Source organism: Chrysochloris asiatica, unplaced genomic scaffold (genome assembly GCF_000296735.1).
Source record: "Chrysochloris asiatica unplaced genomic scaffold, ChrAsi1.0 scaffold00094, whole genome shotgun sequence".
NCBI lineage: Eukaryota > Metazoa > Chordata > Mammalia > Afrosoricida > Chrysochloridae > Chrysochloris > Chrysochloris asiatica.
Genome location: NW_006408612.1, coordinates 5,864,969 through 5,889,533, shown reverse-complemented (window position 1 = coordinate 5,889,533; position 24,565 = coordinate 5,864,969). Strand labels below are relative to the sequence as shown.

General features: G+C 38.9%; 1 protein-coding gene across 1 annotated transcript in view; it reads left to right on the top strand.

The window, feature by feature from the left end:
- CHN1 (chimerin 1) overlaps nucleotides 1-24,565 on the top strand; it is a 318,387-nt gene that overhangs the window by 261,774 nt on the left and 32,048 nt on the right. Inside the window, exon 8 of the mRNA XM_006866659.1 lies at nucleotides 18,407-18,491. Coding sequence (XP_006866721.1) covers nucleotides 18,407-18,491 — 85 coding nt within the window. The remainder of the gene's footprint in view (nucleotides 1-18,406; nucleotides 18,492-24,565) is intronic.

Here is a 24,565-nt window from a genome sequence, read left to right as displayed (position 1 = left end):
TATACAGGATCGCTATGGGTTGAAACTGACTCAATGGCACTTAACAACAACAGTAAGGAGCTCTGGTAGCGTAGTTACAAATCAGACTGTTAACCACAAGGTCAGCAGTTCAAAACTACCAGCCATTCCATGGAAGAAAGATGAGGCTTTCTGCTCCCATAAAGATTTATAGCCTCGGAAACCTGTGCAGGGTCACTATGAGTTGGAACCAACTCCATGGTACTTAACAACAACAACAACATGTTATTTATTATCAAATCTGTTTTTGAGATGATCTCTAACTGATCAAGAGCCAGTGATACGGAAGGAAGAAGTGCAACATGCACTGAAGGCATTGGCAAAGAACAAGGCTCCAGGAATTGATGGAATACAAATTGAAACCTTTCAACAAATTGATACGGCACTGGAGGCACTCAATCATTTATGCCAAGAAATTGGCAAACAGCTTCCCTGGCCAACTGATTTGAAGAGATCCATATTTGTGCCCATTCCAAAGAGAGGTGACCCAATGAATGTGGAATGTGGAAATCATCAGACAATATCATTAATATCACATGCAAGTAAAATTTTTTTAAAGACAGGTAAAAAACAGATGTAACAGTACATTGACAGAAAACTGCCAGAGCTTCAGGCCGGATTTAGAAGAGGACATGGAACAAGGGATAGCAGATGGATCTTGGCTAAAAACAGAAAATACCAGAAAGATATTTACCTGTGCTTTATTAGCTATGCAAAGGTTTTCAGTTGTGTGGATCATGACAAGCTATGGACAACATTGCAGAGAACGAGTATCCTGGAACACTTAATTGTGCTCATGAGGAAACTGTACATAGACCAAGAGGCAATTGTTCAAACAGAACATGGCAACACCGAATGGTTTAAAATTAGGAAAGGTGTGCACCAGGGTTGTATTCTTTCTCCATACCTATTCAGTCTGTATGCTGAACAAATAATCCAAGAAACTGGATTATGTGAAGAAAAACATGGCATCAGGATTGGAGGAAGACTCATTAACAACCTGTGATATACAGATGATACAATCTTGCTTGTTGGAAGTGAAGAGGACTTAAAATACTTACTGATGAAGATCAGAGACCACAGCCTTCGGTACAGGTTGCACCTCAATGTAAAGAAAACAAAATTCCTCGCCACTAGGCCAATAAATAATAAAATCAATATAAATGGAGAAAAGATTGAAATTATCAAAGACTTCATTTTGCTCTAATCAGCCACCAACACTCATGGAAGCAGCAGTCAAGACATCAAATGGTGTATTTCATTGGGCAGATGTGCTGCACAAGACCTATTTAAGGTGTTCAAGAGCAGAGATTTCAGTTTTAAGATTAATGTGCACCTGACCCCAAGCTGTGCTATTTTCAGTAAACTCATATGCTTGTGAAAGTTGGACAATGAATAAAGAAGACCGTGGAAAAATTAATGCATTTGAGTTATGGTGTTGGAGGAGAATTTTAAAAGTACCATGGATGGCCAAAAGAACAAACAAATCTGTGTTAGAGGAAGTACATCCAGAATGTTCCTGAGAAACCAGGATGGCCAGACTTCTTTGGACATATTATCAGGAGGTGTACCAGTCCTTGCAGAAGGACATCATGCTTGGTAAAGTGAAGGGTCAGTAAATAAGAAGAAGACTCACCCCCCAATGAGATGGATTAGCACAGTGGCGGCAGCAATGGGCTCAAGTATAGCAAAGATTGTGAGTTTGCCGCAGGACCGGGTAGTATTTTGTTCTGTTGTACATAAAGTTGCTTTGAGTTCATACCAACTCGACAGTACCTAAACACACCAACAACAACAGGTATTTATTGAACAACTGTTATGTGCATAGTACCACTTTGCTAGACCTGGGAAGAATATAATAATATGCAATATATTATCCTCGAACTCAGGACATTTACAGACCAACAGAAAAGAAAACAAATGTTAATATAATAATAAGGATGAATATATTAATGATGTTGTTTTGCATGAAAACTGGCCATTTACAATATTCAAAATATATGTGTTATGTATGTGATAGTTTTCATGGTTCTGTGTTCTGTATACAGATATAGTGTGGAATGGTTGTTACCTAAAATGACATCTCTACCTGCCAGTTTGACTGTGAGAAATGAGTATGCAAAGTATCATTTTAAATATTTAGAGAGTAATTTAAAATTTGGGAAGAAAATTACATATTTGTCTTTCCTCTAGCTGTCTATTGGTTCTAGGTATCCTGTTTCTTTCATGGAAAGAGACTGAGACAAAAATGCTTTTTTAAAAAAATCCCAGGCTTTGAAACCAAGCTGAAGGATTTTCATATTTAAACACCTTAAGAGAGAGCCTCGCTTTCTCCCAATCCTGATTCTTATTCCCAAGCAGTCCCCTAATTTGAGATCCTTTGAAGACAATTATATCAAATGTGGTATTGATTGTTCCCAGCATTTGTGTCCATCTACTAACTTAATATGGTAGAAGATTTGATATAGTCAAAAGTTACCTCAAAATAGAAGACCAGGCAGTCACATGATGCAACATTAACATACCAGCAAGTGAAGGATGTAAATCCATGGGAAGACGCATACTAAAGAAAACCTTTCTCTAGAATTCTACTCTCTTAATGCTTTTTGGGGGGAATGCAGTGGCTCCATAGGATAAGCACTGGACTTCAAACCACAAGATCTGTGGTTTGAGCCCACCAGCTGCTCCATGGAAAAAAGATGAGGCTTTCTCCTCCCACAAAGATTTAAAGGCCCGGACCCTGTACATGGTCTGTAAAACTCAGAACCAACTCTATGGCACTTAACAACAACAGTGCTTTAGTTTGTGTGCCTGCTTTCAAGATAATAGCTTTCTCTGTTTGAGACATGTTGATACTTTAAAGGCAACGTTTTCGTCATTTGTATCATAGACTCATTCTCCCTTTCTAGATCTAATTGAGGATTGTACCATAATCCTGTTTTATTTACTTTGTAATTTAACAGGAAAAATATATGTGTAATAATTATCTCTATTTCTTAAACCTTGTGTAATTGATAATACTATGCAGTCTTATACTTCATCTTAAAAGATTAAATCTTTAATGCAAAACTGGTCACGTATTATGTAGTTTATTTATATTCATTAATAACTTGTATGACAATTGTAGCATAAAAGACAAGGAGGAAGAATTGAAAGGATACTGTTTTAATACTCTACCACTATACGTCAAGTCGGTTCCAATTTATAGGGACCCTTTGTAGGGTTTCCAAGGAGTAGCTGATGAGTTTGAACCACCAACCTTGCAGTTCAAACCGGATTATTTGTTCCAGTGAATTATCCTGCAGCACCACACCAGGACTCCACTGGTATAATAATATTTGAAGGTTGGCTGTGGTAAGTTAAAGCTGTACCTTGTAAGTCTTATAGCAAACTCTGAAAAGGGGGAAAAAATGAAATAGTTTATATGCCAATAAAACCCAACAGTGAGATCCACTGCCGTTGAGGCAGTTCTAACTCATACAACTCCATAAACAGAAGGTTTTTGTCAAGTGCCTTCAAGTCAGTTCCAACTTAGGGTGCCACAGAAGGGTTCTGAAACGTTAAGTCTTTACAGGAGCAGAAAGCCTCATCTTTCTCCCATGGAGGGGCTGGTGGGTTTGAACTGTCATCCTCTCAGTACTCCAGTGCTTATCCCACAGCACCACTAGTGCTGAAATGGAATCATAATAAGTATGCAGTTAATCTAAAACTATGCAGTAAAAAAGACAAAAGAGAAATCAAGAACAAATGAGATACCTAGAAAACAAATAGCAAGATGGTAGATTTAAACCCTATCATTCTCATTGTTGTTGTTAGTGCTGTGGAGCTCATTCCTACCCATAGCAATCCTGTATAGAGCTTCCAAGGAGCAGCTGGTGAACTGAAACTGCTGACTTTGTGGTTCAAACCAACTTGGCAGTCCAACACATTAACCCACAGTACCACACTAGTTACATTAAATGAAAATAGTTTTAAAACTCCATTAAAATACCTAGTTTATAAGATAGGATTAAAAAACAGGATCCAATTGTATGCTAGCCACAAAAACCCACTTTACATATTAAGAGACAGGTAAAGGGAAAAGATTTACCATGCAAACAATAATTCAAAACAAATTGGAGTTACGTTTATTTATATTTATATCAAACATAGTAGAGATAGGGAGAGAAAGGAATAGCCAAAAATATCACCATAGAAAGCTTGTAAGTCTATCTTCTGCCTTTAACTGATTGGAATACCTAAAATGGGACTACAATGTGCCCAGTGAAGGACGCTTCCTGTGGAGCCTCTGCATTACATAAGACCATAGGTGGAATCCTGAACCCCATCCAGAATCTTCTGAGGTGGGAAATTTCCACTTGAAAGGACAAGCAGACCAGACTGGAACAGCTAGAAGAACAGAAAATACTTCTTGAAAGAAAGACTGACAGAAAAAATACAAAACAATAAAGGCAGTCTAACTGATTACTACAAGAACAAGCAAGTTGCTCACCCGGGAGACATCAAGGCAAGTGGTCGGGTCCCCGCAGGGCAAACCCCCTTACCAGATTAATACTCAGTGGGAATACATGAGCAGACATGTGCTCTGACTGGTGACACCTTGGTCACCGATAACGGGAAGTGATGGAAAACCAGCAGTGAAGCTGTGAGCTAAGCCCTACCACGTTCAATAGACTCCTGTGTACCTGGGTGGAGACCTAGTTGGCTAGCAGTATGGCAAGACTTGGAGACTCCTGGGTCCAGAGTTTCTGTATTAGCTTTAGCAAAACTTTACTCAAATAGGATATCAAAGATAGGAATACTGCCATTTACATTGTAATAATGATAGTTCTTTAGATGACTGTTATGGATTGAGCTGTGTTGTCCATAAGTACATGCTGGAATCCTAACTCCATAGCTGTGGGTGTAATATTATAAAACCATCTTCTATGATGTAATCCATTGTCATCTAATCAGTCAGTGGATGCTATGTCAATGTAGGATGGATCCTAAACTTCATCATGTCTGAGTTATGTAAAGAGCCGCCGAGGCACGTACTGAGAGAAAGACAAATACCATGTGAGGATCCCCTATAAGCCCAGAAACCATGGAATGCCTGGGACTGTCTACGAGGAAAGAATTGACATGGCCACAATCCTGAACTTTTAAAATCTTCAGAATTGTAAACAAATAAATTTATGTTCTTCTTTTAATTCTGTTACAGCAGTACTAGGGAACTAAGATAATGATACACTTGAAACAGAATCAACCAAGCCAAAGAGAAATTGAAACCTAATTGTGTGGAAATGTTAATATTGATATAGTCCTGGCTCAGAGGAATTGTGGATCACAATGTAATGTAGGTTGATCGGGGCTTTTGTCTCTTGGTGTTCAATTTAACCATCCATAGCAGTGAGTCTTGTTGTGGTGCTGATGGATGTGCACTGGACCACAAGGTCGGTTTGAACCGTGAGGTCGTCAGTTCAAACTCACCAGCTGCTCCTTGGAAACCCTATACATAGTTGCTGTGAGTCTGAACTAAGTCGATGGCGCTTAACAACAACAGCATAGGGCTTGTAGTTGTGAACTGTAAAGTGATTTTTATTACACAACCAAGTTGCTTCATTTATTTTCTTTTCCTGTTAGATCTGCATTATGAAACTTTGTTGTTGTTGTTAAGTGCCCTCGAGTCAATTCTGACTCATGGCAACCCTTTATAGGATTTCCGAGAGCAGCTGGTGAGCTTGAATTGCGTTCAGACAGACGTTTCAGTCCAGCGCATTAAGCCACAGTGCCACACCAGGAGTCCATGATATTTTAGGGGTTTGTTATTTTGAAATATTGATTCACTTTGCTGATTTTTACTGTTGATATTTGAATGTGAATTAATTCACTAAAATAAGAAAGCTAAACATTCCAAATGAAAGTGATTTACCTTATGGTAGTTGGTATTTTTAAACCTTAACCGTGATTAAATTTAGAGATAGCACTCTTAACTAGCGTTCTTATGAGAGGGGAAAAAAATTACATCTGAAATTTAAAAAAATAAAATAAAATCTAAACATTCAAGTTGTAGGTTTTCTAATATAGTCTTCTGTTTGGACAACATGTATCTACATATATGTCCATGGTCCCATAATATTCTAATGTTGTATTTATGAAGTGCTGTCAAGTCGGTTCCAACTCATAGCAACCCTGTATAGGTTTTCCAAGGAGCAGCTGGTGGATTTGAACCACCACCCTTGTGCTTAGCAGTGCAGTGCTGTTGCTAATAGAGTTCAGAAATCCTAATTTAAGAAGAGAATGTTGCAAATACAATGGCTTCCCACCTACAATAAATACGTTTGTCTCAAGTCTCTTGTATACAAGTGACTTAGTTGCCTGGCATGTAACAGTACAGTACATGTCTTGATAGTCATAATAAACACATGTGTCACTGGCTTATGTATGAACTGTGCTTTTTTCCTAAAAAGTAACAGTGTAGGTGTGCTTCAGCAGCAGCAGCATCCAGTCTTATATATGACATGTCTCTTGAACGTTGTAGCCTTGTCTCTGTTTAATTTACTTTTGGAATTATTACCGAGGAGTGCATCATGGCTCCCAAAACACATCACAGTCAGTGCTAGTGATAGGAGCAGCAAGAAGCAAAGGAGAAGTATGGATCTGGAAGTGAAATGAAAGGTGGGAAATAAGTGAATGCTGTTGCTCGCTTGATTTAAACATATTGAGCTCAGTAATCACAGTGATCTTCAAAAACAAAGAAAAGCGTCTGTAAATGCAACATGGAACTATAACTGATAACGCAGAAATTGCTAATGGCATGGATTGAGGACCAAACACAAACATAAATCCTTCTCAGCATGTCGATGATCAAAGCCGAAGTACAACAGTTCGAGATGCTTAAAGTGAAAGCAGAACCAGACTATGATACGGTGGTTGCACAATGTCCAAATCCCATAACACCCTATTTCATAGACAGCACTGTAGGATAAGCGCTGGATCTCAGGGTTACTTTGACTCACAAGGCTGGCAATTCAAACCCACTAGCCACTCCTTGGAAACCTTATACAGGGCCACTAAGTGTTGAAACCAACTCAACAGTTTTAATGACAAGAAGAACAACATCGTGGATGTGAAACGATGCATGACTATGCTTTAAACACCCATGTTTTGAAATGGAAAGTATTTCTGATTACTGGTCCTACTTACTATTACTTGTTATACAATCCATACTTTGTAGCATGATCAAAACTAAATAAAAGCGTGGTTTTGAGAACCATGATGGTTCAACTTCCTGATTCCTGAGTTTCAAATTGATGGTTCCCTGGAAAGGGCCATTCTTTCTGTTTAGAACTGAACCTTGCCTCTGACACCAGAAATTGATTTAGTATCATCATATCACAATGCTAATGTGATCATTTGTGGTGTGAGCAAGTAAGGGGGTAGTTGATTTGGGTATGTGACAGAGGGAGCTAGAGGGGAAAAAACTGGAACATGAAAGAAGTCATAAAGAAATTTAAGCTCAAGTCCTAGGCCTAGCCTAGTTCTAGCCATAGTTCTAATCCTAACCCTAACTCCTTACTTCTACCCATCTCCACCTGGTGGTGGTGGTGATGTGCCGTGGAGTCAGTTCCAACTCATAGCGACCCTGTACTGGGTTTCTGAGGCTGTAAATCTTTACGGGAGCAGAAGGCCTCATTTTTCTCCTGCGAAACAGCTGGTAGTTTCGAACTGCTGACCTTGAGGTATGCAGCCCGATTCATAACCACTATACTACCAGAGCTCCTTTTACTCCCCCACACATCTACTGCCCCCAAAAAGAAAGTTAAGCCCTATTGATGTGGCCCTATATAGAAACCTATGGTAAACTTGTTATGATCGGAATTGATAATTAAAGTATTGTTTCATAACACTAGTCAATAAACACAATTTTTATAATGTTCTTCCTGTGGAAGTAGAACTCTATCTAGTGTTCCCCTGGTGATTATCGTCCAACCATAGTGTATTAGCTTCTTCAGTTCATTATTTTTCATGTTAAGGGCACATCATTTATTTGTGATGTGGTCATTGAATATCTAGTAAGCTTTTCTGTCTCTTCCTCAACTGGTAACATTTTTTCTCACTCTTGACATGTTGTTGTTGTTGTTAAGTGCCATCTAGTCAGTTCCGACTCATAGTGACCCTGTATAGGGTTTCCAAGGAGCGGCTGGTGAGTTTGAACCACTAACCTTGTAGTTCAAGCCTACCTTGTGCTTAGCCACCATTTTTCTGTTTTATATGTTCACCCTGTTCAAAGTGATGCTTCTGACTGCGTGTGAAGTATGTGACTCACCGGGACTCTGCTAACGGTTCCCTGGCACGACCATCAATGGTTAGTTGTGGAGGCCTCTGCACAGAGAGAACCTCCCCACTGCCCCTGTACGCTGCTGCCCAGTGGGGATCTCTCCTGAGATTCCAGGCGCTTAGTAGCTCCCTCCGGGCATGGCTTAGAGCTCTGTTTCAGTGCTCTTGGTGCATTTCTTCTGCCTTGTCTGCTGTGACCATCACATTACATACCTGTTCCATCAGGACAAGAGGAACGAAGCATGCTAGCATAAAGTCAGTGCTGGTGGCCTATGTGAACTCAAAGTCTCTTTTGCTATGGAATTGTCCTCAAGAGTTTTAAGGTCACTGGTAGTTTTGACTAGATTTACGTAAATAACAATTAAGTCTTGATACTGACGATTCTCCAATTTTAGGTACCACTTCTCCCCACTTTTTGCAGAAAACAGCAAATTTCTGTATTTGCTGCTAAATGAAAATATTTAAACTGAAGTGGCAAAACTAGGACTGAAATATTAAGGCTGTCTTGGTGAAGCTAAAATTGGTCACTTAAAACATTATTGTTGCCTAGAATAAAAATGAAAAAAGGAAGAGAAGATTTTCCTGCCCACCTACATTTCTTTTGTTCTGATTTTGATCATCTGTTGTCTCCCTTTATTGCACAATGACATGCATGCTGAAGAGCGTCTGCTGGAATGTCATTGCTGCCTTCCCAAGCAGAGCGTCATTTCCCCAAACGTGCTTGTCGTCTCCAACCTGGTTTATGTTTGCAGCCGTGCTCTCTGACTGTGTGCGTTCATGCTTCTTTCCAAAGGTAGGGTTTTAGATTGGAAGGGATCATGAAGATATGCTGCATTCTTCTGTATCTTCCCATATCATGGATTCATTTTCTGTTACTTCTGTTACCAACATTCAAGCCAAAGATGTGAATGTGAGACCCAGAAGCATTCGTTTCCTTATAGAAACCAGAGTTTTTGCATTGACATGTCATGGTATGTATGACATAAAGTTCAATTAAGGATGGCTTCCGTTTTGACATCAGTCACTGCCCAGAAGACACATGACCCTTGTCAATCATTTCCAGCCTTCTTTGATTCTACCCAGTGCCTTCCAGATGATAAAACTATTGGACAACCATCGATTAATCCTGACTCTCCTCTGTGTTGCTAAGGTGATTAATATAAAAGGAGTATGCATAGGTGAAAAGCAATCTCGAATGCCATCGTAATAAAGTCGTCTTTTTTTCCAGTTGCTCAAGAGAAAAGACCTTGAAAACTAGTAGGTTACGCCTTTTATTCATTAAGGTATAATTCATGCCTTGTTCTTTTATCACTTTCATTTTTCAAATATTCCAAAAGCTTTAGAAGTGGCCTAGGAAACAATATCTGTGGCCCACTTACAAGGTTGTTCTTTGTTGGGATCATCTGTAGCTTCACTAATAATATGGTCTACTGAAGGTGATTGTGTTTTGGAGCTATACTATTATCGAAATACCCTCTCCAAAGGAATTCTTTATTTTTAAATTAATAAAGTGTTTTGCTTAAATAAATGTAAGGTAATCAGTTGCTCTCTCACCTTACAAAGCCAGTGTATGTCATTAAGTTTATACAGTAAACACCAAAACCAGAGGCTGGTTTCTGCTTCTAAGAAACACCAAGTAAAGACTTATTGGATATGATAGTCTTAAAGTAGACCGTTAATCCCTAACACGTTATTTATTGCAAGATCACTGTTCTTCAGCTTTCACCTCTATGGAACACAGACAAGAAGCCAGAAGATTTTTAAGGCCTTCACACAGGAAGATGATGGCACAGTTTCTTGATGTACATCCAGTGCTAGTTAGTGCAGCTCTGTTATCAGAGTTCCTAGTCCACAACTAAGAAGCAGGGGCTGAAAAAGGGAGGGCAGTAAACAGGAAGGAGAAGGCTGACAGCCTGGGAGTAAGAGACAGGAAAACTGAAACACCAACTCATGAAAACGAACATGTGAAGCCATTTAAAAATTCAAAATCCTATTTTTAAAATCCTTAAGAGTGAGCCGAGGGTCGCCTCTCCTTCACCTTCTGATTCAGCTGTTACCAAACCATTGATTTGGTAAATAACCTAAGTAACACTCCAGTTTGTCCCGTCCTCTCAGGCACCACTGCCTGAGTTCAGATTCCCTTCATCTGTTACCTGGACTGGGCTCCTGGTGTGGCGCCTTATGATAAGCTAACCACAAGGTTGGTGGTTCAAACCCACCAGCAGCTCTTTGGAAACCCTATCCTAGGTCCCTATGAGTTGGAACCGACTCAGGGGCACTTAACCACTACTGCTCTGGTTACCTGGAGTACTACCATAGCCTCCTACCTAGTCTGTCCTCCTCCAGCCTTGTCACTCTCCCCAAAAATCTCGACTGGCCCTGGTTGCTCACTGGGCCAAGTCTAAATTTATAGGCATGGAAAAGGCCCTGCCATTCCAGTCATTCCTACCCTACTCATACTGAACAACTTGCAGTTCTCCAAACATCCCATTGTTACCTTTCATTTGTCTGAAACAGCCTTTGCCAATGCACACACCTCTCCTACCACCACCACCACCAGCAACATCACCAACAGAGTCCATTCTACCCACAGGCCCAGTCAACTTACCCGACCAACCCTGCTCATTCCGCAAGAATTCACTCATGGGTTTCATCTTCTTCCTCTTTCCTTCTTCTGCTGCTTCTGTTTCTGGTGCTGCTTCTGCTTATTTTAAAATATATTTTGTTGTATTTTGGGTGAAAGTTTGCACAGCAAAACAAATTCGCATTCAATAATTTCTACACCCCATGCTGCCCACCCCCCCAACTTCCCTCACACTTTGTAACACAAAACTTGATGTATTTAATGGGAGAATCTCACTGAATTCCTTGAACCCATATCTTATTTGGAGTCCTGGTGTGGCGCTGCAGGATAACGCACTGGACTGCAAGATCAGTTTAAACCACAAAGTCAGTGGTTCAAACCCACCAGTCGCTCCTCATTAACCCTTGACAGGGTCGCTATGAATCAGCACCGACTCCATGGCACTTAAGAACAGCAATGCCCTTTTTATCTCTGTGTATCTCATCACTTAATAAATGGGGATGAATGAATAAAACAATTAATTAATTAAATTTCTATTTAATTTTGAAGACCTGTGGGGCAGGAGAGAGACAAAAGGCTACAATCATCAATGGATTTCAGAGTCATAGAGTTCAAAAAGCAGAGGAAACATAAAAATAAAATTCTAAAAGGAAACCTAGTAAAATCCTGTGTAAACAGAAAGTTAGTCAATAGACTTCTAGTGCTGCAAGGCCTACTTCTAGAACTTCAGTTTCTTATAGAACTACGTAAGCTGCATTCTAAACAGTTAAAAAACAATAATCAGTCCCAAGTAGCTGAGGATACCGTCCAAAGCTGTCGAGGAATGAAACATACAAATAACAATTTCTAAAGATTGCTTTCTGAGATAGATGTATGATCTTTGACTGCTGACTAGAAGTTTGGGCATCTGAGTCTACCAGGAGGCATCTGAAAGAAAGGCCTGGTGATCTACTTCCTAAACAAATCAGTTACTGAAAACCCTACAGAGCAGTCAGTCATCCAAGATACACGAGGTATCTTTACCTGGTACAGCAAATGAAAAAGGAGCGTCAGGAATAAGAGGCTATAGAAAATGTGACGACTGATTGCCTCCATGAGCAAGTACCGCCTTTACCTTGAGACCAGAATTGGATGGTGCCCAGCTACAATGCTGAAAAATTGGATCAGATTCTATAGAAAAATCCTGATTAAAAGAGGGAGAATGCAGAACGTAACTTCAAATTCTCATGAACTCCAGACTCTCTGGGGCCATGAAGGCTGGATACATTTCTGGAACTATTTTGCCCTGAGATAAACTTGAAACCAAAAATATCCCCTGAAGTCTTCTTAAAACCAAATAAAAGTTTAGCATAACTAGTAAACAATGTCTGTCTTAAGCACTGTGCCCTTTTGTCCTCTGTCTATATAGGTTCAACCTGACAAAAGCAACTGGAACGATTGGATAGGAAAGTTAAAGGGCAGTGCGTTCATGTTAATGGGGTAGGACTAACTTGGAAAAGAGGGATGAGAAAGATTATACAACTTGAAGAACGGAATCAGTGTCACTGAAACTATTGAATTGGTGGTATTGTTGTTGTTAAGTGCCATGGAATCAATTCTGACTCATAGTGACCCTACATAGGGTTTCCGAGGCTGTAAATCTTTACAGGAGCAGAAAGCCTCATCTTTCTTCCGTGGAGCGGCTGGTAGTTTCAAACTGCTGACCTTGAAGTTAGCAGCCCGATTCGTAACCATTATGCTACCAGTGCTCCTTACTACTTTGTCTATTATCAACAACAAAAGTAAAATAATTATAAAGAAGAAAACCCTGTGGAGCAGAGGTCTACTGTGACACACATGAAGTCTCCATTAGTCAGTCAACTGAATGGCAGTTGAATTGGTCGGGTCTGCCTGGCCAATTAGAAGCCTTCCATCAGCCTTTGGAGTGTGAAGAAATGCCTCTTGGTTTTCAAAATGCCGCATTCACGACTACTTTCAGGGTAATGAGGAAGGGCTTTGGTTCTATTATAGCATCTCAATATTAAGTGCTGTTTGCCAAGAATACTCTTATTTAAATTATTTCATACCATCTTATCTGTTTCCAAGTCCTACTGTGGCGCTGTGGGTTAATGCGCTAGACTGCAAAGCCATTTGAACTGGAATGGAAGGTCAGCAGTTCAAGCTCACCAGCGGCTCCTCAGAAACCCTATACAGGGTTGCCATGGGTCAGAACTGACTCGACGGCACTTAACAACAACAATATAATAACAGTCTGTTTCTGCTCTCCCAATGTAACATTTAAAACTTTTTACCATAACATTTAGAATAACTCCTGAGATTCCTCCAGACTTGTATTTATTTTTTGAACTTTTTATTGTGAATTGAATGAAAGTTTACAGAGCAGATCATCAGTTTTACACTCAACAAATCATATACTTTGCTTCATTACAATGATTGCAATCCCTTCCATGTACCATCAGTTAACAGTATTTACCTCTATTCAAGTTAACACTTGTACTCCTCCCTGTGTCTCCTGCTACCTTCGTCTTTCCTCTGCTAACCTCCTCCTTGTTGTATATTGCCTGCCTCGTCACCCATTTTAACACTTGTACCCTCTAGCCAGTGAATAATTTTCCCTCCCCATCTGCTGACCATCTTAGAATGTTTGTTCTATCAAGAAAACCTTTTCTGAACTTTTTACTACAGCATCCTTTTGTGATTGACTAACTTCACTCAGCATAATGTCATCCAGGTTCATTCATGATGTGAGGTGTTTTGCAGATTCATCGTTACTTTTCACCACTGCATAGTATTCCTTTGCGTGTATGTGCCAAAATTGGTTTAACCATTCTTCTGTTGATGAGCATTTAAGCTGTTTCCATCTTTCGCATGTGTCTCTTGTAGACAGCATATTGAAGCATTTTCTTATCCATTCTCCTCTCTCTGTCTGTTGATTGGTGCATCTAAACCATTTGTACTCAGTGTAATTATCTAGGGGTATGAACTGATTGCTGTTATTTTGCTTTATGGTTTTTGGTGGTGCTGCTGCTTTCTTTTTGCCACATGATTTTCTGCACTCAGTTCATTTTTTTTATGGGTTTTCCATTCATTTTTCATTTCTGTTGTGTTCATGTTTACTGAATCTTTCTGATTTTCCTCTTTTTATTTGGGTGGGAAGGTGTATTATTTTTCTTTGAGGTCATCCTGTAGTTTATTAAATTTTTCTGCATTCAAAACAGTCAGTTTTATCTTGAAATCTACTTGGTTTCCTTACCATTTGGAAGTTCTGTATTGACTCTATTCCGTTTTTGTTTTGTAGTTGACTTCATTATACATTGATATCTCTGGTTCCCTATTTTCATTCTTGTAGGCTTGTTTTACTTTAAATACTTCTATATCTGGATTGAGTTCTAGGTAGTGTTATCCTATATGTTAATCTCAGGTGGTTGTTTGCTATTGTTGGTTCTTCGTCCATAGAACGCCCTTTAGGATTTTTTGTAAAGTTGGTCCGGTTGTTACATTTCTGTGTATCTGGGAATGTCATAATTTTGCCAGCAATATTTTTCTGTCAGAGTTTTGTATGTGTCATTCCATTGCCTTCTTGTCTACATGGTTTCTGCTGATAAATCAGAGCTTAATCTTATTGGTTCTCCTTTGTAGGTAATATTTCGGGGGGTTTTCCCGAGTTGCTCTCAGGATTCTTTCCTTGTCTTAAGTTTTGTAAAATTTGACTATGAAATGTCTTGGTAATTTCCTTTTGTGATTTGTTCAGCTTCCTGTATGCTTATCTTCTTGTCTTTCATGATGTTAGGGAAGTTTTCTTTCAATAGCCCCTCAACAATTTTCTCTGTGCTTTTGATATATATTCCTCTTCTGGAATTCCAGTCACCTGTAAGTTATGGTGTCCCACACAGCTCTTTAGCATTTCTTTGGATTTTTTCATTCTATTTCTCTGATTGTTCTTTTAGCATACTAATATTGAGAGATTTATTTTCAAGTTCACTAATTCTGGCTTAAACTGCTGCAAATCTGCTCCTTTGTCCTTCAATGTATTGTATATTTCTGAAATCTTAGTATTAGTCTTCTAGATTTCTAATTACAGGTTTTGTATTGTTTCAAGATTTGTACTTATTTTTCTTCTTGTAGTGTTTTCCTGGACTCTTCTAAATTCTTTTCCTGTGTTCTCCTTGCTTTCCTTAATCTTTCAGTCAGATCCTTTGAAGGTACCTCAATATCATTTTTTATTATCAGTTTTTTCTATTACCATTTCTTCCTCAGAAATGTTTTCTGCCTCTGTATCTTGGTCATTTGTTTGAGTCATTCTCTCTTATTTCTTTGTATGAACTGAAATTATCTGTTGTCCCCAGGACAGTATGGTGTTGTATTTGTATTTAATTGATGATTGTTTATTGGTGGGTTCTTGGGCTCTCACCAGCTGTCTCCTGTGGGTGTGGTTAGAGAATGGAAGCGTGTGCACTGTTCTCTGTTCCCTGTTCATGCACCTCAGTGTAGGGTGGGTTTGACTGGTGTTAGCTGCTGTCTGTGGCTGGCCAGGTGGTATCGGAGCTGGTATTGACTCTTGCCCAGTGGGTGGAGCTACAGAGGGTAATTGTGGCTGTGGTATATGGGCATGGTTACTGTCTCCTGTCAAATGGGAAAGAGGAGACCCACACAAACATGCACATACACACTCAAGACAACAATACAGAATAAACTAACAAACGACTTACAATGAAAAGAGAAAATAGTAAAGGAGAAAAAAAATACAAGCAGCATCCAGAAAAAAAAAAAAAAAACAAAGAATATAATAACTAAATGAAAAAAGAGAAAGGAAAATGGAGCTACAGAAAAGAAAACTAAGAGAGAAAATAAAGGGGAGGACTTAGAAAACCCAGAGAAAGGGAAGATGAAAAGAGAAAGAGAGAGTTGTTGCTGTTAAGTGCCATCGAGTCAATTCTGACTCAGAGTGACCCTGCATCGGGTTTCTTGGAAACCCAAGGAGCGGCTGTGAGTTGTGGTTCAAACCAGCATTGCAGTCAAGTGCTTATCCTACAATGACAAGATCAAAAGGGAGAAAGAAGGGGAAATGAGAAACATCAGAAAAGCAGGGAAAACAAAAGTTGAAACAGAAAGGATAAAATTCAAGGGAATAGAAAGAGAAGAGAGAATAAGCAAACAAAGACAACGGAAGGAAAAACAAAACCCAATGCAGCTGTTGGACTCAGTGAGGAGGAAACCCTGGTAGCCAAGGAACTTCGAGGTGGGTGCAGGAGAAATGTGACAACAGAGTTTCTGGTCCTCGAGGGAAATCTGTAGACCTAGGTATTACCTATGATCAGGACACTCCATCCAGAAGTAGTTAGAAGTTGCACCTATTGTATTTTTTTAACTTTACCAAGTAAGTGATACTGGGTTATCCTGAAACCTGTAATTCAGTTTGCATCCTTAAAAGTCATTTCCTAAAAGTAATGATTCTATAGCTATTTTATGATTGTATAACTCTCGTATGAGTCAAGGCTATCTACTCCAGTTGATTCGAACAAGGTAAAGCAGGGTTGCATACCTTACCCTATTTATTCCCTCTAGGGAACCTGGACAAAGACAAAGATATCACTCAGTTTCTGAATGCTGATCTTGGGCTATACTTTTGGAACTCAGGGAAATGCTTTCAATTTAAAGGCTCTGAGCATCATTAAAAATCCAGAAGCAACTGTGTCTGCATTCCTGACAATTTTTCCTAAAAGACATAGAAGGGATTGTGGCATACTTTTCAAAATCAACATAACATTTTGTGCTCAAGCTCCCTTGGCAGTGACCAGAGTCACAAGCACAAAACCAACAGGAATGAAACCGAGGTTGGCCATTGCAGTCTTAAATGGGTATTTTGGCCAATAGTAGTATTTTGACTTCTAATACACTCTTTTAACAGCTCTTAAATTGCAATTTATCTTACTAACTTGTCAAATTTCATTCACATGTTTGTTTTTTCCCCTTAATTAAACATGTAATGGCATGGCTTACATTCTTTGGCATCTTTAAGCTTAAGGAAGTGAGATATAAATTGATTAAAATAATTTACTTGGTTTCTAAAATCTATTTAGTACATAACAGTGATAAAAATGTGAATTATATTTATTTTGCAATAGCTGTCTTGACAAATATTGGACCCAGATCATCGCTTAGTGATTTTCACTGTTGTTTTACTGTCTTCTGCAGAGAAGAATCATATAAATAAATTATCTCAAGTAAACCTAATTTTATACAGATTACTTACTTTTTGTGCTTCTCCCTTTTCTTTTAACTTGTTTCGTGAGTGTATTTTCAACCAGTATTTTCTTCTTGTTGTTAAGGGCCATCAAGTTGATTCCCACTCATAGCGACCTTGTATAGTGTTTCCAAGAAGCAGCTGGTGGGTTTGAACCACAGACCTTGTGGTTCATGTTCCATTGTTTATTCTACAGCACCACACCAGAAGTCTAGTTGTTGCTGATAATATTTTTTTGTATCTTTTAAAAATTAATGATTGAAGTTTGGATTGATTACTTCTCTGTCCTACCAGGTTTTTTTCATCTGAGTTAAACTAGAAATGCCTTCTGCATCCTATACATAAAATCCTATAGATATGTTAGTATTTGAATCTCTTCTCCTTTGTAGATTTCTTTCTGTCCCGGGTAAATGCAGTATAACCTTTATGAGCTGGGATGATTCATGAATAACTAGTTTATTCAAACAGGTCTTCTGATTAACTGATGCTTCTGCAGTTTCTAAAGTGTATTCATTTCCGTGCAGTTCAAACTGACCATGCAGTCCAGTACTGTCTTTGTGAGCACCACACCAGAACTCCTTGTTAGCATAATAAGTACAAAATTATTTTTAGTAGAAATGGGCCCTTTTTGATGATTCTGTTGTGACCAGTCAGTATGTACCGTATGTCACATCTGTGACTCTTAACTATGGCCACAGCAGATGGGTCTTTTGACAGAATCTTATAGGATACAAGACATGATCTATTTTGCTTGTTATCCTTCTTGATGTTATGGTATGCAGAATATCTCAGTATTTGGATACCACCTAAATGAAGCTGCTTGTGGCATGAAGGGACCATTTGGGAAACTACCTTAGAATTTGTTTTCAAAAGTAAATTACAGCACATTTTGTGGGATAAGCACAGGACTCCTAACCACAAGGTTGGTGCTTCAACCCCACCAGACACCCCTTGGAAACCTTGTACACAGGGTCACTATGAGTCAAGACTCTCTCAACAGCACTTAACAACAACAAAGCTCCTAGAAAAAAATTTTAAAAACTACTTGTCTCTTCTACTCAATTAAGGTTTTTCTAAATGCAACCAAACTCCCTCTTCAGTACTAACGATGGCTCGTATATTCTTCTAAATGCTTTTCCTATGTTCTCCTTGCTTTCCTCAATCTTTCAGTCAGATCCTTTGAAGTTACCTAAAACTGGTGTTTTCCCTCTTTTCACTTTGCCTCCACTCTTTTTCAGGTCCATACATTCCGAGGGCCACACTGGTGTGAATACTGTGCCAACTTCATGTGGGGTCTCATTGCTCAGGGAGTGAAATGTGCAGGTAAGAGCCCTTTCCTTGTCTTGTCATTGAGTGAATGGAGGTTTGCTTTCATGCACCATGACTGACGAGATCCAGGTCCAGGTTTGCTCTTTGGATGCTCATGCAGGAGGGCTTAGGTTCTCAGGCTCCCGTCTTGGAAATCAATCTGCAGTCTGCTTGCCCTTAGCTGTCTTGTGCTTGATAGAACCCAACTAAAGACCTGATACTAGCCACTAAAGAGAGGTCAACTTGTTAAAAATATATAAAATAAAAGAAGATAAAAACAAAGCAGCTATATTTAACACTTGCCTTTGATCTTGTGTAACTAAATTTATAAGAAGGATTTTTTTTGTTGTTTTTTTAACTAAAGAAAGAAAAAAGCAGTGTAGAGGCATCTCTAATTATTGCCTTGGAAACTGAATTTTAAAGATAACTTGTTAAACTTTACTAAATTTTTGTGAAATGAAATTGAAGCTTTAAAAATGTATGAGTTAATCTTCAAAGATGTTGACTAAATTCTGAAAACCTACTTAGTCTTTAATGTTTTATTGTGACATTCTGAAATCTTGAATACATCAAATTCTTTTTTAAAGTATGGCCCTGGAGACACTTTGTGAAATTTACACATAATTCAGGGATTTGCTAATATACTTTGTACGATAGAGTCATTAAATACATCATGTGAAATTAATTTATATAGAAAAACTATACTGGTAGTAACCCTTGTTATTCAGACAACTCTAAATTCTGGCATATGTTTAAAAACAATCACTTAAATTTTAAATGTGTGGGTTTCTTTCCGGTTATGAGCCGTAGAACCATAAGGTAACTTTTTACATGCCTTATATTAAGCTTTATATTAGAGAAGCTTTATATAAGCTTTATATATATGAAGCTTTATATTAGAGAAGTATACAAACACTAAAATATTTCAAAATAATAACTTGGCTAATCCTGTCAAATTTACCATTGTAGAAATCTTAACTTTTTTGTAGCATGATTTTTCAAATGAATTTTTTTCCCCCCATTATTTGCTGAGACTTCTGGGGTCTGATTTTTCTTATTTCTAAATCACCTTTTCTGTAACTGTTATTGTTGTTAAGTGTCCTTGGGTCGGTTCCAACTCATAGCTACCCTGTATAGGGTTTTCATGGAGTGACTGGTGGATTTGAACCACTGACCTTGTAGCTAGCAGTCCTATATTTATCCTACAGCACCAAATGCACTTGGTGTGAGTGTTCTAAGTCACTGGTCTTTCAGTTAAGATAACCTTAGCATCACTAAGGTAAATAATCAGTGTCCAGGCATACAATACTAGCCAAACCCACTCAAGGCTATCCCTGCCATGGCATGGGATAAGAGTCTCTAAAGTGTTGACTTTGAACCATGCAAAAATGTTTGTCAGTATTGTGGATTGCATTGTTGTTGTTAAGTGCCATCAAGTCAGTTCCAACTCATAGCAACCCTGTATAGAATTTCTGAGGAGTGGGTGGTGAGCTTGAACCACCAACCTTACAATTCAAACAAACTTTAACAGTCCAGTGCATTAACCTTCAGTGCCACAGTGCCCCCTCAAAAAGATACGTTGAAGTCCAAACCCCCATTACCAAAGGTGACTTGGTTTGGAAATATAGGGTCTTGGAAGATGTTATCAGTTCACTTGAGGTCCTACTTGAGTAAGGTGGGTTCTCACCTCATCTGAATGGCATCTTGTCAAAGAGAAGAGACACCGAGAGACAAACAGGACAAATGCCGTATGATGCTGCAGCTACAAAGAATCCCATGGCTCTGTGAGAACCTAGGAAAGAGACATGCAACAGTCTCTCCCTCACAGTTTCACAAAGAGTCAGCATGGACAACACCCCGCTCTTGAATCCCAGCCTCCTGAATTGAGACACAGTGCTTTCTGTTCTTCTAATAAAGTCCCATTTCTGGTACTTGGGTATGGCAGGCCTAGAAAACTACTGCTAGCCAGAAGAGACTCGGCTCAGAGTCCAGTCTGAATCCTCTCACTTATATGTCTCTCTGCTAATAGAGTCACAAAAGGGGAAGTCTTGTTGTGGCTGGTGGGTACCCAGAGTCAGGATGAGGAGCCATCATTAGGAAGGCTGTGGTTGAGCCTTTGAACTGGAGGAGAATAAAGTGGAAGATCAAGTGTTCATGGATCGTCTACATTGTTGTGGTTTATCCAAAGTGGAATATTTCTTCTAAAGCACAAATCACCTACACAAGGAATGATGGTTTCAATAAGCCTGACTTCTCTTTATGAGGCAGCATTCGCTAGCTGTCAGTAACAGTTTTCTAAATATTTTATGACTGTTGCTAACTTAAGAGCTCCACTTAATAGACTAACAATGTGTATCATTTACTTTTTTGAAAGAATGAAGGCCATTTACATAAGAATTCTGAGTCAACTATTTGCAGAGAAGAAGCACAACATGGATAAATAATCTTTAGCAGAATGTTGCAATCCTGAATCATGTTTGAAAGAAATGTTTTGGAATATTTTCATACTAATAATATGGGGAAGGGGAGAAGAAAGAAAATTACTCACCACCATGTCTGCAGCCATCCACATTAACAGCCTTCATTTCTTATTGTTAGTGAAGAGCAAGAATTGAAAGAAAAGCTTTGAAAATTTTCTTTTAATATTTCTTCTTGTGCTTAAAAACATGACATTTGTGTGATTTGAACCGTGTCATGGGTAGTATATGAACAAATCAACCCATTTTTTAAAACACAAAGGAATGGGATTCAAATTAGTTCTGTTTTTATCATAATTAATGACTTTTGGATTGGCAGTGGGCTTCTGAGATCTTGCCCCACTGTGAGACTTGGTTGGCCCTTGAGCCATTTGATTTATGTAGAAGAGAATGCAAAGAATTATGATTTAAAAAAAAAAATAATAAGCTTGTTGTGTTAGGCTAAAAAGTGGCTTCCCCTCAATGCCCCTTCCTAATCCCTGGAACCTATGAATATGGTGCCTGTCATGGACTTTTCAGATGTAAATAGGTTAGGGTTATTGAACCGGGAAGATTATCCAAGATTATCTGAGTGGACCCAGTGAATTCACATGAGACCCTGTAACAGGGAGGTGAAAAGATGCAAGTCAGAGAAAGAAAATGTAAGAACAAAGCAGGTTAAACAAAATAGAAGATGTTATGCTGCTGACTTTGAAGATCAAGGAAGCCACCAATAGACAAGGAATGCAGACACCCTCTAAAAGTTGGAAAAGGCAAAGAAACATTTTCTCTCCTACAGCCTCCAGGGGAAGCACATGTGTGTCAACACCCTATGAAATGGATTGTGACTTCTGACATCCAGAACTGGTAAAATAATATGAGGGTATTTCAAAAAGTTCCAGGAACAATTTTAAGCACCCTCATACATTTGTATTGTTTTTAGCCCAAATTGGTGGTAATTTCCTGTAGCGCCAATATTGTGTTATGTGCTGTTGAGTCAGTTTTGACTTATAGCAACCCTGTATAGGGTTTCTGAGGAGCGACTGGTGAATTTTTACCACACCAGTGCCACACCAGGACTCCTATAGCACCAATAAGAAACTAATATACTATAAATAAAAGAGTCGCTGTGAGTTGGAACTGACTCAATGACACTTAACAACAACAAACATGGCCCTATAGGATCAGCACTGAACTGCTACCCACAAGGTTGGTGGTTCATACCCACCAGCTATTCCTCGGAAGCCCTGTGCAAGGTTGTTATGAGTTGGAACCGACTCAACGAGCTTACCAACAACAACAAACATGAAAGACATACTTGCAAAGAAAAATGACAGCTCATCATCAGTCAGAAGAGATGTTTGTGATATACCTGTGATCCCTAAGACAGCTTACTTTGTTCTGGTTCCTTTGTTCAAAGATCCCCCAAGGCAGAAAAGAGATTGTCAGGAACTTTATAGGAAAGTTTGCCAAAAGCAGCGGTTTTGTAGCTTCCTACTGCTGCCTCTTAAGGATTTCTGGTAGCTTAATGGTTACGAGTTGGGCTGCTAACCTCAAGGTCAGCAGTTTGATACTACCAGCGATTCCACAGGAGAAAGGTGAAGCTTTCTGCTCCCGTAAAAATTTATAGTCTCGGAAACCCTATACAGGGTCGCTATGGGTCGGAACCGACTTGACGGCACTTAACAACAACAACTGCTGCCTCGTTTTATTTTATTTTATTTTATTTTATTTTTAAAGTTGTGTAAAGTATTCGCTGACATTTCAACCACCAAACTAGGAGAGTTACTAAGGGAATTAGAGTCAATCTGGCTAATAGCAGGCAAGCTGCCCCATCAGGACTGAAAGCTCTAGACTTGCTGCTGAGCATCCAGATCTGTTACGGACATCAGAGGGAACAGCAGGGATGGCCAGGAGGATGTGAGAGTGCTAATCATTACATTTCTTTAAAACCCTGCAACACAAGGGAATGTTTTGAAAAGACGTTGGCGGTCCCACGTTTGTCGCAGAAGAACTGTGCTCCTTAGAGTTTTCAGTGGCTGATTTATTGAAAGTAGATTACCAGGCCTTTCTTACAGTGCACTTCTGGTTGGACTCAAACTATTATTAGCCTTTTGGTTAACAGCCAGGTGCCTGCTTTCAGCCAAAACCCTCTGGCACCAGAACTGCTATCCCTCGTTCTACGTCCTCTTCTGAATCCAGCTTGAATTTATGGGAGCTCCTTATTGATGTTCTACTGCAGTCATTTTTAAATTATTTTCAGCAAAATTTTACTTGTGTGTGACATTACTAATATTGTTCGATATGTTCTGCATTCTATTGGATAACCTACCCTTGGAATGGGCATAAGTATGCATATCTTTCAGTCTCTTAACCAGGTAGCTAGCTGCCTTCCAAATTTCTTGGCATAGACTAATGAGTATTTCCAGCACTGCATCAGTTTATTAAAACATTTCAATTAGTATTTAATTGATTCCTGGAGCCTTGTTTTTCGCTAATGTCTTCAGTGTAGCTTGGATTTCTTCCTTCCATACCATGGGTTTTTGATCATGTGCTACCTCGTGAAATGGTTTGAACGTCGACCAGTGTACAGGACTCTGTGTATTCTATCTATCTTCTTTTGATGCTACCTTTATCATTTGACATTGTTAAATATTTTGCCCTTAGAATCCTTCTGTATTACAAGTGGAGGCTTGACTTTTTTTCTTCAGCTCTTGCTGTTTGAGAATTGTTGAGTGTGTTTTTTCCATTTGGTTTTCTAACTCCAGGTCTTTGCACATTTCATTTTTCATTACAATATTTTACTTTGTCTTCTCAAACTGTCCTTAGAAATTTCCTATTCAGCTCTTTTACTTCATCATTTCTTTTTTTTATTTTATTTTTTTAAGTTTTTATTGTGATTTGAGTGACAGTTTACAGGGCAGACCATCAGTTTTACATTAAATAAATCATATACTTTGTTTCATTATAATGATTATAATCCCTTCCATGAACCATCAGTTAATAGTATTTCTCTCTACTCATTTTAGCTCATTTAAAAAAAATTTTTTTAAACACTCAGGCATATATAATAATTTAAATCACCAAAGGGCACATTCTGCAAGTCTGCCTGCTGGCTGCCAGCTCTCAGTCCCTCTCTTTCCATTAATCTACAGTCCTCAGCTGCTCCCTCTCACCATGTCCCCATCTCTGGTGTCACTGTTTCTCTGGCTAGGGTCCCGCATTACACTTGTGCTCTTCTCTCTTGATGGTCCTAGGGTCCTCTGTAGCTACTCCCCCATTTTTGTTACAAAACTTCTACCTTTACAATTGTGACAGTCTTTATTAGTCATGATAACAATTACTCACTATTGAATCGTGAGAATCTTATTCCCATCTCTTCACCAGATCCATCTAGACAAGATGAAAACTAATCAGTGGGGAATGAACATTCCCCACACACTCTGAAACTAAACTCCCTCTTGAAAACTTGTAAGCCAGTCACTTCATGCCTTTATTGCCCCCTCATTTTAGGTAGCCAATGTCTAAGTTGCTCGTCCCTATCAACCCTGTATACAGAGGAGATAGCATTGATACCTGATGTGAAGGAAGACTCCTTCCCACTTGGTTGATATTTTGAGCTACTACATCCAT